Below are 18,014 nucleotides of genomic sequence, written 5' to 3'. Positions count from 1 at the left end.
AATCTAATTCATTTTTTTTAAATTGAGTGAATGATGCTAATGAAAATGTAGATTTTGGGAAAATGTTTAACTTCTGAAGTTGTTTGTAGGGCCTGGTGTCAGCCCCATTGTTATTCAGGCTACTTCTAGTGCCTCAAGTTTAGGAATCCAGTGCAGGTGACATTTCTACTAGTATCTGGGAGGCTACCTGACAGCAGCAATAGGGTTCTTGCCTCAGTATGTGAAGAACTGACAGGTTTATAGCAACAGGACAGCGTGTTTGCTGATGTTATTTTTTTTTAAATGCAAACACCTCTCTATTATTATAGAATTTACTTGTTGAATTAAATAATGAATACTTGTGGGGCCCCTGGGTGGCTCAGTCATTAAGCGTCTGCCTTCAGCTCAGGTCATGATCCCAAGGTCCTGGGATCGAGCCCCGCATCGGGCTCCCTGCTCAGTAGGAGGCCTGCTTCTCCCTCTCCCCCTGCTTGTGTTTGCTCTCTCACTGTGTCTCTCTGTCAAATAAATAAATAAAATCTTTAAAAAATAGATGAACATTCTCTACTTGGCCTTTTCCGTCACCACCCTAGTGGAGGTGTTGGGTGTCTCAAGAAGGTAGAAATCTAGGCTCCCCACGAGCTTTACTGGTCTATTTGGGGATGAGGCCAGTTTTTTTTCTGTGATGTTCGGTTGGAATAGAGTGGTTATTCTCTAAAAGTTTTTGTTTTATCAGGCTTTCCCTTTCCTGGCCCTTGGCTAAAGAGAGCAAGCTTTCATTGGGAGACATATATATATATATATATATATATATATATATATATATATATATTTTTTTTTTTTTTTTTTTTTTTTTTTTTTTTTTTTTTTTGGTCTACACTCACTAGTGTTCCAGGTTGCTGGCTTCCTCAGCCAAGTCTGGGATATATGAGGCCAAAAGAAAACCTAGGAAACCAGTACCTTGGGTCTGATTTTCTTTCTTTGCTCCATCTTTTAGACTCTTCCTATGTCTGTTTACAATACAATGTTTAGTTGTACTCAGTGGGAGGAGTAGGAAAAACATTAGACTCCGTCTTTCTGGGGCTGGAGGTCATGTCAGTAATTTTGGAACTTTATTTTCCCTGGGCCCCATGGGGCTCTTCTCTGCGCAGGTACCTGGAACTGGAGAGCAGTGGCCATCGGAATGAAGTCAGACTGCATTATCGGTCAGGCAGTCACCAACCGCACACAGAAGTCTTTCCGTACATTTTGGCTGATGACAAGTGGCACAAACTCTCCTTAGCCATCAGTGCCTCCCATCTGATTTTACATGTTGACTGCAATAAGTAAGTGAAATGTTCTCAGTTTACAAAGTAGAAGATTCTAAGAAATGACTGTTAACTCACACTGCTTACTCTGATATTTCCTTTTTGCAGAATATACGAGAGAGTGGTGGAAAAGCCCTCCACAGACTTGCCTCTGGGCACAACATTTTGGCTGGGACAGAGAAATAATGCGCATGGATATTTTAAGGTATTTTTTGGCTAAGGGCTGATGATAGCATAGAAATATAAATGCTTTCTAATGAGTTTGGAAAATTATGTTTTGCTTTTTGTGGTGTGAAACGAAATAATTTGATTTGTATATTTTTTCTATTTCGTGTTTTTTTTTTTTTTACACAGTGCTTTATTTAGCTGGCCTACAGTATTTTCTCTTTTTTCCTGAATAAACTTGATCTTTAGACATTACAGAGATAATCACAAAGTAGCAGTCGGGAAACTAACGTATCATTGTTGAGATTAGGCATTCAAAGTAATAAATACCTAAGATGTTAATTTACAAATAAACTATCCACCACTGAAATGTCACCTTTGATGATACTTTTACACGGCTGTTAATAATAGAGAATTGAAAACTTTTCAATATTCACTATTCATGGTCTTTTTGTACTACAGACTATGAAAGGGGAATGCATATATATGCACAAATCTGTCCAAACTAGAAAGCAGTCATAATTTGTCTCTTTTTTTTTTAGTGCCTACTTTGAGACACACTTCATAGAATTTCATCATTGTAGATGATCTAAAAGACATCTCATTTAAATTTCTGTATCTCAAGAATGAAGAACTAAAGTCCAGAAAATTGCTTGACTACAAGCCCGTAGTGTAATCATTTTCCCCCAGGGACTAAGACAGTGCCTATAATATAGAAGTGGTTCAGCAAATGGTTGGTAACTGAAGAATAATAGTTGCTGAGTCTGACTCATGGATTTCTGGGTAGAGTAGGTACCAGTGATTTTGAAGTTATGTTCTAAGTAAGCTCTGTAACCTGGGAAGGTGTTTTTTAAACTTACTTAAACTGTTTGTTACCTGGAAACCAGGTGCTTTCTATGTGTTATTCCTGAATCTTAGTCTTACTGGCCTTGAGGCAGGCTCTTTTTTTTTCTTTTACCTGTGTGCAAACCTACTCTGAGGGATTAAGAGACTTTCCCAAAGCCAGTCATGAGGAATTGATTCCATGTTCACAAATCCTAAACAATGAGTGCTTTTATACCACATGAGGGATGGCAGATTTGTAGATGTCAAGTCTCTCCTCTTTTTAACCATGGCAGTCTTTCCCATGGAGCCTGGATGTGGCCTTAGAATCCTTCTCACACATCAATTATGTGTACTACTCTCGGGTCATAATTTTTACCGTAGACTGTGAGTGGTGTCCAGTGGAGTTGTACAGTGTTTAACTGTACATGGTAGCCTTGTTTTCATGTTGCTGCTTCCAAGTGATAGGAGTTTGTATAGAAGTTGCCTTTTTAATCCAAACCCCAAGCAAACAACAGATCCAGCAATTCCACACAGTATACTACAATATTTATCATTCACATTGACGCTCCTCTTATACTATGCTATTAATTAGATTAAACATGTAGGAGATATAGGTCAATATTTGACTGGTATATTTTGTAGGTACATTCAAAATTGTCTTGATAATATGCTGGTCCCGTCACCCTGTCATTAGACATTCTGTTTGCATTTTTCAGAGGAATAAAGTGAAATATTAATTAAAAATGTATATAAAGTTGATGAAGGAAGAGAGAGGGGTGGTAGATGAAAGGGACAGCTGGAGTGTGTCTGATGAGTTACCTTTGGCCTTTGGTTTAAGAGCCCAGGAAGATGGAAGCTAATTAAGCCTTAGTGAGTAAGAATACATGTAAATTTTACCTATAGACATGTGATGTGGCCCTCTGTGTAAAATGGGTTATTTGCTGCTGGAATGTTTAAAAATTTCACGCTAAACTTTCTGTACTCCTAAAGACTTGTCGCTAAGTCTTGCGGCAGGTGGTTAATGAATCTATTGTCCTTTATAAATTGACGAATTAATTCTAAAAGATCCGACTGAAAAATGAGAAATGCTCAAATGAGTATTGCACTTATGACTCAGTTTTTCTATCTCTTTGTTTTTGATGGCTGCAGTTAATTTAAAATTGGTATCAGTTTCACTGTTGCTGAAACCAGAAGTGATTTTCGGGTTGATTTTTAAAGGTCATTTTCAAGCTTTTCTCCAGTGGCTAAGTAAAAATAACTTCTCAAAACAACATGACTATTCCCTCTTAATTATATCTTGACATTTAATCTTAAGGCTTTAAAAATATTATCAATAGGAAACTACATGGGTAATCATCTACTTGTGATATATTTCTTTCCCTTTGGTCTGAAGTAGAAGTGATATATTCAAAAAGATGTTGTTTAGGGATCTTGGTGAGTCTATCTTGTAATGTTTTCCTTCATGAACTTGACTGTTGAACATAATTTGGGTAGATGAAAGTAATACATCTTTTTAAAAATTTTTTGCACACAGGGTATAATGCAAGATGTGCAATTACTTGTCATGCCCCAAGGATTTATTGCTCAGTGCCCAGATCTTAATCGCAGTAAGTCCATTAGTTCTTGCACTGTGTGATGAAAAGTGTGCTTCTTGCTTAATTTTCTCCAGAATGTCAGTTTGAAATCGGAGGTCCAATATATTAGTTGTCAGCATGGATTTAACTAGATTGACCTCCTTATAAATACAACTTGACCAATGTAGTGTTTGTAATTCCAGCCTGTCCAACTTGCAATGACTTCCATGGACTCGTGCAGAAAATCATGGAGCTGCAGGACATTTTGGCCAAAACATCAGCCAAGGTAAAAGCTACTTAGAAATTGAGTGCGGGGAGCTCAGAAATCCTTGAGGTTCTTTATAGTTGTTTTTTTTTTATAACCACAAATGTTCATCTTTGAGACTTTTCTTATACTATACTGTTTGCTGGGATTGAATTTAAATCTCTGCTCAAGGAAAGGGCTTATAAATTTTCAAACCCTAGCCATCTGTGTAACAAATGATCGGTAAATCAGAAATGAGGCAGATTACCTGATTTTCACACTGCTTATTACAGTAGGATTTATTGTTTATTTTAGTTTTTATTATTATTTATTTTTATTTAGCTTTTCTTTATAAGGATGGAGGTGAGGGGGCATTGTAAAGAATATGGACACTGGAATTATGTCAAGGGAATGGTCCCACGGATGCTTTCTACCACTGTGTTGCTGTTGTAGGATTATTCACTGTCCTAAGCATGTATCAAGTTTCCTTGCAATTTCACCAGACTGTTGTCAGCTTGCATAGTAGTTACTGAGAACCTGCAAGTTGTCTCGTATATCTATGATTTGTTTTTGACACGACATAAATTCTGAAATTTTTTCTTCACTTGAATACAGATGTTCATGAAATTAAACATTTTTAAAAATGGAAAATGCTTTTCAGCAGTGTGAATGATGCCATTTTTACTTAGCCCCCATTTATATCTTATAAATCATGCTTTTTTTTTTTTCAAAGGCAAGAACCAAATTTACCTCAAAAAGAAGAGGGGGAAAAACTTTTCTTTTAAAGTATAGGCTTCAATATATCGATGACAATAATAGATGGGCATAGCCATCTTTACTACCATACACGGAAAAACATCTGATGCCTATTGAAGTATTTTGCCTTTCTGTGTTGCTGGAATGGTGAACACTGTGAACCCCTTCCTTTGTGCCACAGCTGTCTCGAGCTGAGCAGCGAATGAATAGATTGGATCAGTGCTATTGTGAGAGGACCTGCACCATGAAGGGAACCACCTACCGAGAATTTGAGTCCTGGACCGACGGCTGTAAGAACTGCACGTGTCTGGTATGGCTTCCACTGAGAGTTCAGATGGAGGGAACGCAGATGCCCCCGCTCTTTAAAAATTTATTAAAACAATGTAATCATGAAAATTTCAAGACCCATTTCCTCAAGACACAGCACTAAAGTGCCGGCCAGCCTGGTCAAATTTAAAGAACTGCGTGTTGCATTATTAAAGACACGTTCTAGCCTATAAAGATGATTATGGCTTAGAAATACTATAAAGTTTGAGTATTGGTGCACACATGAAGTTAGCAATTTAAATTGGGTTAGTGAAGGTGATTCCCAAAGGATTCTATCCATTATCCTTAACATTTCAAGAGATTTTCCCCTCATGGGTTTATTAATGCATTTTAATAAAACTAAATTATATGCAGCATGAAATATTGTCACCAGATTGGGCCATACTAACAAATAATGGAGTTTAACTTAGCAATCTTTTAAAGTTTGCTAATATGGTAGAATAAGAATTAGAGAATTTAAATAAATATGATTTCTCTAATTGTGCACTCATAAAGTAGAAATATTTAGTGCATTACTATTTCAAAAATAGGTTCATTTCCAAAGAAAAGGTCAAGACTCGTTTGGTTTTTAAATTTTAAATTTCACGTGAATTCATCAGTTAAAAGTCCTTTGTTGGAAAGAAGCCAGAGGTCTATGTGAATTAGCCTTTAAAAAAAATTTCTCCAAATTCATCGAGTTTGTTCAAAAACAGAATTTCATGCATTAAAAAAGTTAAAGCTACCTCCAAAATAGTCATATGTGTGTGCATGCATGTGCATGCATCATATGATTTCTATTCGGGAACATATAATGTTCCCACTAAAATTGCAGCACTTTACCAATACAGTAAAGCCTGCCCAGCTTATTAAATGGGAGGCAAAAATCGAATTGAGTAAAATGCAGGAGGTGTATAGTGAGGTCAATAAGGTGACTAGAGAAGCAGCTAGCTGCCTGGGAGTTCTGGATGACCTTCAGGAAATAAATTTCTTGCCATCCTGTTTGCGGTTGAGTGCTTCTCGTGGTGGTGCTTAAATATCCATGGGAAGATTCTGGGTCCCAAGACTGGGTCTGCAGGATGGCAGCAGCTATTCCAGAAATCCCCTGGCTTGTGGGTGCTCATTTTGTGCATAATCCGGGCAGACATGAGGCTTACCCCTAGCCTGCTGTCAGTGTGTGCTCCTCCCTCCACCCATGTTCTCATCCACCTCCCTCCAGAAGGGGGAGAACTCTAGGGTGTGTAGCATCATCACTGGACAGAAGATGGGAGCCAGTCACCAACTGTGTTAGGACCCAATACGTTTTACTGCAGGTCTCCGTACTATGGGTTTTACCATGTAATAACCACAGAGAATAGTGGTATTTATGACGTTGTATGTGAAGAGTTTGAAACTTAAGATTTAAAAAATATTTTCAGGCTATCAAACTGCAACTTGGAAATTCTTTAAATATTGCTTTCTTCTCAGAATGGAACTATCCAGTGTGAAACTCTGATCTGCCCGGTTCCTGACTGCCCCCTTAAGTCGGCTCTTGCGTACGTGGATGGCAAGTGCTGTAAGGAATGCAAATGTGAGCATAACTTTTATGATGAATAATTTGTTTTGGCAAAAATAAATCTTTGTTATTAATAAATATTCACCCATCATTGGTTTGATCTGGGCACCCTAAAAAGCTTTTAGAAATGGTACAGATAGGAAGAATACCTTCTTTACTTTGGTTGATCAGTTCTTTTCCATTTAAAAATGCTATACTTGTATTTAACAGGAAAATTTTCTCTTGGAGGAATCCGTTCTGTATAGTGACAGTAGTAGGAAAGATCTGTAAGAAACTTAGTGGTAGGCATTTCTCTCGTTCCACTACTTGATACAAATACCTCCAAAATAGGTTAAGAATTGTCCACACTCAGCCATGGGGACCAAGGAAATCCATGATACAAGTGAGTTTGGATAGCACGTTATCATAGGATTGTCCAGTGTGGACGGGGCCATGGTGTCAATTCATAATAAAAAAAAAAGGCTCACACTCCTGAGTGAGGAAGCTGTGTGACCTTCTTAGTAGCCGTGCGGTTCACTTCTGATGTCAGGAAATGCTCTCTGAATTCATAGCTGTCCCGAAATGGGTTATATATCATTCATTCAATAACAAATCATTGCATTTATGTCACTTACACTTTAAAAGAGTGTCCTTAAATTCTTGTTAAAAGGAGCATTTAAAATTTAGCTATTTTTGTCCAAAGGAATAGGAAGCTATGTAAATGGAGTTGTGATATAATTTGTAGGATACACAGGGCTATGTGAGTGCAGTATCATCATCCATGCAGGAGCAAAAACGGAGAGGTGGGGGAGGGGAGGGCAAGGGTGAGGGAAAGAGAGGGGGAGAGAATGAATGGTTGCTTGTGCTGGGGCTTTTGTTCACCCTGCTCCGTTGACCACTGCCATGCCTGACTCTTGCCCACGTGGTGTGCAGTGTGCTGTTGCTGGTCAAAGTGACGAGTTCTCAGGGAAAAATCAGGAAGTTGCTTTGTAGCCCATTGATTTCATTCCCTCCGGAGCTCATTTATATTTAATTTTATTAGACTTTACATTGAAGCCAGTCCATTTCACGAAAGTATATTAGCCTAGTCAGATAGGTTTGGCTGAACCAGGAAGAACTGAATGCAATTTTTCTTACACGTGTCACTAGCTAATTTCCTCAGTGAGGAGTCATCTGAGTTGTTCCTTGAACTTGTCTTAGTATCTGAAAGCTTGTGGTGATGTTCTGTAGTTTTCTTTGTAGATAGACAGAGATAAGAAGAAGCAAGGTCCTTTCTAGGGCTTTATATTCATAACACAACAATAGCAGGAATCAGACTTTTTGCTTTAAATTCTTTTATCCTTCTTTGCACATGTACTTCTACACAGTTACCCCTGAATATAACAGATTTTCATTAGGTGATGTCAGTTTTATTAGAGGCAGGCTGATTGAAATAATGGACCATCATGATAGATGCATTAGTCAGAAGTAGTGAATTTCAATTCTGATTTTACCATTTGTCTCTGTTACCAATAGTCAGCTGCTTACTAAATCAGACAGTGCTTGAAATCTTCCCAACAACAGGCAGTTAGACTTAATGAAATGGTAAAATATTTTGAGATTTATTAATGCAAAGTGCTTCTGGCAGACTTTGGTGTTAATGATTGAAAATCAACTGTGTTTGTCTCATGTATCATAGAGAAAGCTGCAAGTAAGTAATCAGTGAGGGGGACCACAACATCACTGAAGAAATGCCAAAATAATTTGAGTCTTTCATTTTCTGTGGTTAAAAGTAGTAAGGATGAAGTGACTTTGGTTTTCTGGTTCTATTTAGTGAATGAATGCCATGGAATATAGAGGATTTGTGCCTATATTTGTTTGTATTTTGAGTATTCGAAGTACATTCTAATTCTGATGAATTCAGCATTTTACAAGAACTAGCAAGAAATTTTCTGTAAACACCCACAGAATTTTTTTTCCCTAAGGGAAATAAGCATTTAGGTCTTATAGTAAATATTTTTAAAGAGTATTTGGGAATGTGTCTTCACATGTGCAATTTAAAAACCAGTCAGTAAAAATATTTCAGGAAATGTGCTTCTGAAAAGTTTGTGAAAACTTATTTTATAAAAGAAAAGGTAACATTTAAACTAAATTTAATAATCATTAACTGACTTGCTTATTCAGACTTTAATATGTGCTGAGTGAGAGAAGGAAATAGTTACATAAGAGTGAGTGTGTGTGTGTGTGTGTCACTATTACATATGAGGTGAAGCAGACAGTCTCATTTTCTTATGTTAGTGTTCCCAGTATTACCATTGTTATACTTTATGAGAACTTAATTTCGGTGGAGTATGAATTGAGCTGTATGTTTTTTACTTTTTAAAAGAGAACCATAAGCCTTCCTCTTACACCCTGAGCTCATCCTGTCTTTGCAACTCTGTTGCTCAAAGGCCTTTTTAATGACATAAAACTAACAAAATATATTTTTTACTGAGACCCATTTAAAGAGATTCATCACTTGTTTCTAAAGTCCTTGGAAAGGAAAACATATAACCTAACTGCTGAATTTGACTCTGCCAAGATTGAAATGAACAAAAGAAGTGCAAGTGGCCAGTGGTTTTTTGGTGTTCTTTATTGAATGCTTTCCAGCTCACTTCAACAGAATTGTTTGTGCAACCCTGTTTTGCAGTCCGCTTTATATTTTCCCTCTGTAACTCCAGCTCCAGCTCTTTATCCAAATATAAATACTGGTGAATAGTAAGAAGGTTGTTGTTCTGGGAAAGAAGTCAAAGAGAACCAAGCCTGCCACTTTTCTTTATTGGAATCTACATAAGCAAAGTGTTGGAAGGAGGGAACTAAACGTCTTCCTGCTCCTATCCCTGAGCTACTGTGGTGGAGTTAAACAGAGAAAGAAGATCCAAAGGCAGGAAGTGCCAACACCAAATAATTAAGGTCATAATAATCACAACTATAATGAAGTCATATCCCTTCCGTTGGGTAGAAGGCACATAACTCTGCTCTTCAATGTGAGCTTTACAACAATTCTATAAGGCAGGCATTGCTTCCGTCTTCCTAATAAGAGCAAGTGCATGACTTGTCCAAGAACACACAATTTATTAGTTGGAAGTCCCAGAGAAGTTCCAACTGGAAGTGCTGTGCTTTTTGAGCCTACCTCCTTCTTTCTTTCCTTCTTTCTTTTTAAAGATTTTATTTATTTATTTGACAGAGAGAGACACAGCAAGAGAGGGAACACAAGCAGGGGGAGTGGGAGAGGGAGAAGCAGGCTTCCCGCTGAGCAGGGAGCCCGATGTGGGACTCGATCCCAGGAGCCTGGGATCATGACCTGAGCTGAAGGCAGACGCTTAACAACTGAGCTACCCAGGCGCCCAGAGCCTACCTCCTTTAAAACCATCTGCTACAGGGGCGCCTGGGTGGTTTAGTCAGTTAAGCATCCGACTTTTGATTTTCGCTCAGGTCATGATCTCGGGGTTGTGAGGTTGAGCCCTGCCTGGGCCTCTGCAGTCAACACAGAGTCTGCTTTTTCCTCTCCTTCTGCTCCCCACCCCGCTTCTTTCTCTCTTAAATAAATAAATAAATAAATAAATAAATAAATAAATAAATAAATAAAATTTGAAAAAAAAATCTGCTACAGTTAATCTAAGAGATTTACTTTTATCCACTGATAACTAAGCTTACCATGCAAAACCATTGGGAGTCCTGCCTAAGTGTAGGCTGTGGTGCAAAGTAAGCAGGCTTTGCCTCCATCCCTCTCTCTTCTCCTTTTTCAGCCACCATCACCACATCCTAGTTACAGGCTCTCAACTAGCCAACAATGAGATTGACTGACACAAATTCAAGATAACTCCACAAAATGTAAAGTATAAATACTTTGGGTGACTTTAACTCTGAAATAGGATGAGGTCCAACCAATTAAAATATGTAAAATCTCAGCCCAGGATAAGAAAAAAAAAAAGAATTGTCAGAAAATAATTGATTGAAGTTCTAGCAAATAGAAAGTTACTGAAAGTCACTGAAATAAAAAAAAATTAAAGATTCAGTTTTGAACACAGAGCTCTGTTTCACGGAAGAAGTGATTCATGAAAATTGGGTATCTGAGGCAAATCTGAACTAATACTCTAGTGTCTTTTGCAGAGGAGGCTCTGTTTAAAACAATAACAAGGAAGGCAGATTTCCGCTCCTTTCTTGGAGAGGCATGAAATATGGGAAATGTGAATGTGACCACCAAAATTGGTTGGTGCTTGTCTAGTAACACTACTGCTTTATTTTAATTAGTACTGTCTCAAAGAGGCCAGATTTATATGAATAAATTAAAATCATCATTCTTTTGATTGAACAAGATCAGAGTTTCAATATATAATATAGATTACATTTTAATATGCTCTGTGGTGATTAGACAACAGATTGTATTAAACTTAATTTAAAAAGTCCTGTCAGCTTAGATAAAATGAAGTTATTATAATGTCTTTGCATACTGAGTAGTTAAGTATGTGGTTAATAGAGCTAGATTTTCTTTCTGGGTTTGTATTGTGGCTTTACTACTTATTAGCAGTGCAACTTTGGTCAAGTTACAAAAACTCTCAGAGTCTCAGTTTCCTTTTCTGTAATAGTTATATTTTTTTATAGGGTTAGGCTGAGGACTAAATGAGTAATACATGTCAGGTGGCTTGGAACAAGGTGAGCTCTTATTGTTTTTGTTAAAAGAACTCTTTATGTTTTTATTCATGAAAGTGGAGAGCAGTGAGACTGTCTCATTGGGTCATAGATGTAAAGCTACACAGGACCTTAGAAATCTTCAGAACAGTCATTTGCTTTGGGGGAGGGAAGGCTTCTTTATCTCTGTTTTACAGAGGAATAATGAGGCCAGGGAGGTTAAATGACTTTTCTGCGATCACACAGTTAGTATGTAATGCAAGGTAATTTTTTTTTTCCAAATTGTGTTCTGATATATGATACTACTCCCTTCAAGGCACGCTCTTCCTCAGTATTTTGGATAAGGCTTGACCAAGGTTGACAGTAAGAACCAATTTATCATGCTTTATATGTTCTTTTATGTCTGACTTCTTTCATTCAAAATCCTGTTTGTGAGATCCATCCATATTTTTGTATGTAGATGTCAATTATTCATGCTTATTGCTGTATATATTCCATGTGTGTTAATGTACCACAGTCTAGTCTATTACTGAAGGACAGTGGGGTGCTGTCCAGTTTTGGCCTACATAATTAGTCCTTCTGTAAAACATTCTTTACATGCTTTTTGGTGTTATGCCTGCTTGAGTAGAATTGCTTGTTCAGGGGTTAAAACTGTTTTATTTAATGGCAAAACTGTTTTAACCTTTTGTAAAATTGTTTTGCCAAACTGTTTTCTAAAGTGGTTATACCAGTTGCTCCACACCTTACCCACACTTGGCATTTTTGATGTTTTTAATTTGAGGCATTATGATAAATGATGTTGGCACATGATATCATATTGCAGTTTAAATTTGCATTTCTCTGATGACTCATGAAGAGGAGCAACTTTTCATATATTTATGGGCTATTTTCATTAATTTTAAATAATAGAAAAGAAAAGCAGATTATTTTATATGTACACTTTGCCAAAGAGCTTTTTTTTTTTTTCTTTTTGCTCTTGGCAGGAGGTGGTAGTTTGGGAGGTTTAACTCTTGTATGTTCACATTAGTGTGCAAATATGGATGATTCTAGCCCTGTCACTTAAAATGCATAGCAAAGTGGGGACAGAGATTAAATGACTGCCACTTAAGTAATCTGGAGATTTTTTTTTAAAGATGAATGACAGTATAATAAAACTGATTCAGAGACTTTTGAATATGTAAGTATAGGGATGAGGAACAAAAATCAGTGGGATATAATTCACCATGAGTTTCTTTGTTCTTAAAAATGAAGAACACAATTTATATAACATATATAGGTTACGTTATAAAAGAAAATCATTTTGGAGCAACATAACAAATAAACTTAGCTGTCTCTACAGTAAATACTGGAAGCATGGGAAATATGCCGTATGAGGTTCTCATGCATGAGCACATATTATAAATTAGTTGGCATTATAGAGACACAAAGGGCTACATGACCAGAGTGCCAGTGCTGACCGAGGGGATCTATGCAGTAATGAAAAAGATAGAAATAGCAATCAAAAGGAAGATGTGTAGTTTTACTATCAGATGCAGTATTTTTATTTATTTTTTTAAATTTTTATTGTTATGTTAATTACCATACATTACATCATTAGTTTTTGATGTAGTGTTCCATGATTCATTGTTTGTGCATAACACCCAGTGCTCTACGCAGAATGTGCCCTCTTTAATACCCATCACCAGGCTAACCTATCCCCCCACCCCCCTCCCCTCTAGAACCCTCAGTTTGTTTCTCAGAGTCCATCGTCTTCATGGTTTGTCTCCCCCTCTGACTTACTCCCCTTCATTCTTCCCCTCCTGCTATCTTCTTCTTCTTCTTTTTCTTAACATATATTGCATTATTTGTTTCAGAAGTACAGATCTGTGATTCAAGTCTTGCACAATTCGCAGCGCTCACCATAGCACATACCCTCCCCAATGTCTATCACCCAGTCACCCCATCCCTCCCACCCCCCACCACTCCAGCAACCCTCAGTTTGTTTCCTGAGATTAAGAATTCCTCATATCAGTGAGGTCATATGATACATGTCTTTCTCTGGTTGACTTATTTCACTCAGCATAACACCCTACAGTTCCATCCACGTCGTTGCAAATGGTAAGATGTCATTCCTTTTGATGGCTGCATAATATTCCATTGTATATATATACCACCTCTTCTTTATCCGTTCATCTGTCGATGGACATCTTGGCTCTTTCCACAGTTTGGTTATTGTGGACATTGCTGCTATAAACATTGGGGTGCATGTACCCCTTCGGATCCCTACATTTGTACCTTTGTGGTAAATACCCAGTAGTGCAATTGCTGGATCGTATGGTAGCTCTATTTTCAACTGTTTCAGGAACCTCCATACTGCGAATGCAGTATTTTTAGAAAGCTCCCTGAAAGTCTGTAGTTATTAGGGAATATTATGTCACAGCAAACAACTGAATGAGCTGAGAGATAATGGTGTTGCTGTAAATCATGTGTACCACCCTCTCTGGAGCTGCCCAGGTGTAATCTGAGACTAGCCCCCATAAGCAGGGGGCAGGGGGAGATAAAAGAAAGAGGCAGGCCACTCCAGGTTGGTAGGTGGCAATTTTAATAATAGGGAACTTACAGATGAGGCTTGTCTGGGGTGGCAAGACTAACCGATTCCCGCACCTGCCCCCTTTATAGAGGCCCTAACTGGGTTCAGTCACATATACCATGCAGGTGTTTTTTTTTTTTTTTAATTATGTTATGTTAGTCACCATACAATACATCATTAGTTTTTGATGTGGTGATCCATGATCCATTGTTTTTGTATAACACCCGGTGCTCCATGCAGTACGAGCCCTCCTTAATACCCATCACCGGGCTAACCAATCCCCCCACCCCCCTCCCCTCTAAAACCCTGTTTGTTTCTCAGAGTCCATAGTCTCTCATGGTTCATCTCTCCCTCCGATTCCCCCCCTTCATTTTTCCCTTCCTTCTCCTAATGTCCTCCATGCCATTCCTTATGTTCCACAAATAAGTGAAACCATGTGATAATTGACTTTCTCTGCTTGACTTATTTCACTTAGCATAATCTCCTCCAGTCCCATCCATGTTGTTGTAAAAGTTGGGTATTCATCCTTTCTGATGGCTGAGTAATATTCCATTGTATATATGGACCACATCATCTTTATCCATTCATCTGTTGAAGGGCATCTTGGCTCTTTCCACAGTGTGGCTATTGCGGACATTGCTGCTATGAACATTGGGGTGCATATGGCCCTTCTTTTCACTACATCTGTGTCTTTGGGGTAAATACCCAGGAGTGCAATTGCTGGGTCATAGGGTATCTCTGTTTTTAATTTTAACCCACATCATTATCTCAAGCCTAAGCCCTTGGAGCAGCCTTTGGGAGTGAGAAAGGCAAACAGAACCCACATTCCAAGGACAGGGGAAGAGGTGAGGAGCCTCTGAGTGCCTGGGTCCAGCTCATGAGTCAATCAGTGGTCATGGTTTTTTGATGAAGTTCCCCAACACTAGGTTTGGATTCAGTCTTTTCTCCCCCAAATTAACTTGATTTGGTATTTCAAATAATAGTGGATAAATCATGGAATGAATACACTTTTCTAATTCTATATGTATATTGGAAAAAGAGCAAGAAAATAGTTCACTTGTGCCTTATTCAAGATAATTAAGCTTATGATAGGGAATATTTTCACAAAAGATGAATCAGCTAAGTTTTATTAAAGAGAGAGAGTTCATCAAGATAATCCTATAGGCTTCTTAAACAGTATCATAAATTTTGTGCTAATACTTTTTCATAAACTCTTCAAAAAGGCATCGGTCATGCTATCTTTTAAACATTATAAAAACTGATAAATGTCAAATCAGTGGAAAAATACTGAACTGGCAATTTATTAATAAGCAAGAATAACTAACAATGTAGCCTTTGGATTAATGACTATACGAGACATTGCATGATACAGTTTAGTGATTTTTAGAAAAACAAAAAATTTACTGTGATTAGTTAGCTTGTAGCAGAGCGGGGATGCCAGGAAAAGGCAGGGCGGAATCAGAGGATGATGACAGTGTGACAATGATTTAGTTGCTGTGTCTTCCATGCCACAGTTCAGAGTAGTAGAAGTTGCCTGACTCTCTCATTCTTCATAATCTTAGTACAGCATTTTTAATGTTTTAACTACAAATAATGCATGCATACAATAAATAGTCCATCCATCCGAAAAGATGTAAAATAAAACATAAAAATCTCCCTTTTTCTCCCTCCCCTCCCAAACTGTCCTTCCAGATGATTCTCAGAGCACCCACTCACATATGCACGTGTAGGCTTTGCATATATGGTAAATGATATCACACATTTTCCTGGACTTTATCTTGGAGGTTTTTCCATATCCACTAACTTTTTAAGTGCCTGCATATCTCTCCAACGTATGGTTTAGTGTAATTTTATTTTTTCTCCATCAAAGAATATTTTGGTTGCTTCTAATTTGTTGTTTTTCTCTTTAAAAACAATATTGCAGGATGTCTTTTATAAGTAATCTTGGTGCATTTTTATGCGGCCTTGTCTCCAGGGTAAATTGCTTATGATGGAATTGCTGGGTCAAAGTTTATGGCACTTTGAAATATTGCCAGCTCTTGCCAGATCATTCCAGAAGCTGGTCTTGGGTGTTTTTCCCCTTTAAGGAGGAGCACTGGGTGGCAGCGCTGAGGGAAGCCTGAAAACATCACTTGTCGGGCGCCTGGGTGGCTCAGTTGGTTAGGCGACTGTCTTCGGCTCAGGTCATGATCCTGGAGTCCCGGGATCGAGTCCTGCATCGGGCTCCCTGCTCGGCAGGGAGTCTGCTTCTCTCTCTGACCCTCCCCCCCTCATGTGCTCTCTCTCTCATTCTCTCTCTCAAATAAATAAATAAAATCTTTAAAAAAAATCACTTGTCTCTGCCCTTTCACTAGGTCTTTGAAAGGGCATCAGGGTGATTTTTTTTCTTTATCCAGCGACCTTGACAAGGCAGTAGCAATCCATGGGAGATCCTTCAGTGAGAGATAGTCCGTGGCAGCCTGAATTTCTTGTCTTACCACAGTGTTGTCTGATGAGCTCCTATGAAATTACTGTTGAAGTTAATTGCTGTTCTGCATCTTCAGTAAATTCCATGGATGGTATAAGAGTATACTGAATTTATTTTTTCTGAAATGAGAGTAGTTTTCCAGAAGACATAACATGGGGGACTGCCCTCTGATTCTGAGGCATTATGCTGTGCCTATTTAATCATGTTTTATTTTAAAATAATAGAGAGTACTCAGCCTCTAGTTCTTCACTCTGAATTGTAATTTCTCTTCATTATTCAGATTCTTGAATAAATGTATTTTGTGGATTTTTATTATTTTTCATGCCCCATTACATTTTTTCAAAAGAATTTCTCTGCCCATCTAATGACATTGCTTAAATGGCCTAAAACTCTTCAGAAGAAAGCTTTATGCAAATCTGTCTGTAATAATAATTAAATCATACTGTCTGGCACAATTCTAGGAGACTGAAAATGGGACTTTTTAGGTGATCAGGAGGCTAGTCTTCCTTAGTGGTGTAAAGCTTTGAAACAAATGAAAGGATTTCAGATTTATAGCCAAGCAAAAGAGCGATAATCTAGATATCATTCATATGAGACTCAATTTAAAGAGAAGAAAAACACTTATCTTAGGCAGAAAAATGCAGCTTCTTATCTGAAGTGTTGTTAGGTAATTGTTTTAAAAATGAGCTTATTTTCTTCTCAATAGAGATCATACAAAATGGCATTTTGAAATTAGAATAGGAAAAATAAGATATGTGCAATTTAAAGCATCTTACAAGTTGATTTCGGCAATTATGTAGAAAGTTGTAACTCAGGAAGAACAACTGCATAATAAAAGTAAATGGACATCATAGTGCCCATTGCAGAATAAAGCCACGACAGCTACCATCCCCAGCAAAATGTGTAAAACGCAACTCAGCTGCACTGGGCTCCCTACTGGATGCCTTGAATACTTGATGTGGCCTGTGTTCTCCAGGATGTATTTACAGATTGTATAAAATTAGCATAGATTAAACATTAAATGAAGAAAACACAATGATACAGGAGTTCAGTGTGAGGAAGGGTCAGAAAGGAATTTTCTTTCTCAGTTTAGAGATGGTTTTGTTCAGGCATGTTTCTTTTTATGCAAAAGCTGGCCCCCAATTCAAAACTAAATAACTATAAAAATGCACATGAAATCACATGAAATGGCTTTAAAAAATTGTTCTGGGGTTAGTGGGGCTAAGAATGGAACTTGGGAATGTTAGGTTTGTAAAATATCTATTCGTTGGAATGGCTGCTGTAATCCCATGGCCTGCTCCTCGAATATTCTACGTGCATTATGCACGAGAGTCTTTGCCTAGATTTTGCTTCTGAATGACAACAGCTTCTATTCACCCACCCTCTTCACTCCAGTCACTGAAACTGTTGCCTGTGTTGGGGAACTGGCTATTTGGTCTCTGGAGTTTGGGCCAAAGCCATGGGGCCATACTAGGTTTTTAGGACTTGAAGTTTGGATCTTGGGCTTCTTGTTTGTTTTATACTTTAGTTTGATAGTGCACAAAAAAGTCTGGGCTGGCTGGCTTCAGAGTGGCCCTCACTTATAAATATTATTGCTAGTTGTAAAGAGGTATCTCACAACACTAGTGCAACAAACTCAGT

At 37.9% G+C, this 18,014-nt stretch overlaps 1 protein-coding gene across 1 annotated transcript in view; it reads left to right on the top strand.

Annotated features, from left to right (window-relative positions):
• The window catches only part of NELL2 (neural EGFL like 2), a 323,780-nt gene that overhangs the window by 79,426 nt on the left and 226,340 nt on the right, over positions 1 to 18,014 (top strand). The window contains exons 5-10 of the mRNA XM_028123096.2: positions 1,131 to 1,304; positions 1,395 to 1,491; positions 3,811 to 3,883; positions 4,054 to 4,136; positions 5,032 to 5,160; positions 6,621 to 6,723. Coding sequence (XP_027978897.1) covers positions 1,131 to 1,304; positions 1,395 to 1,491; positions 3,811 to 3,883; positions 4,054 to 4,136; positions 5,032 to 5,160; positions 6,621 to 6,723 — 659 coding nt within the window. The remainder of the gene's footprint in view (positions 1 to 1,130; positions 1,305 to 1,394; positions 1,492 to 3,810; positions 3,884 to 4,053; positions 4,137 to 5,031; positions 5,161 to 6,620; positions 6,724 to 18,014) is intronic.

Source organism: Eumetopias jubatus, unplaced genomic scaffold, assembly GCF_037043125.1.
Source record: "Eumetopias jubatus isolate StellerSeaLion01/CBP00866 unplaced genomic scaffold, mEumJub1_p1.0 scaffold_8, whole genome shotgun sequence".
NCBI lineage: Eukaryota > Metazoa > Chordata > Mammalia > Carnivora > Otariidae > Eumetopias > Eumetopias jubatus.
This window is presented reverse-complemented; position numbering and strand designations above follow the sequence as displayed.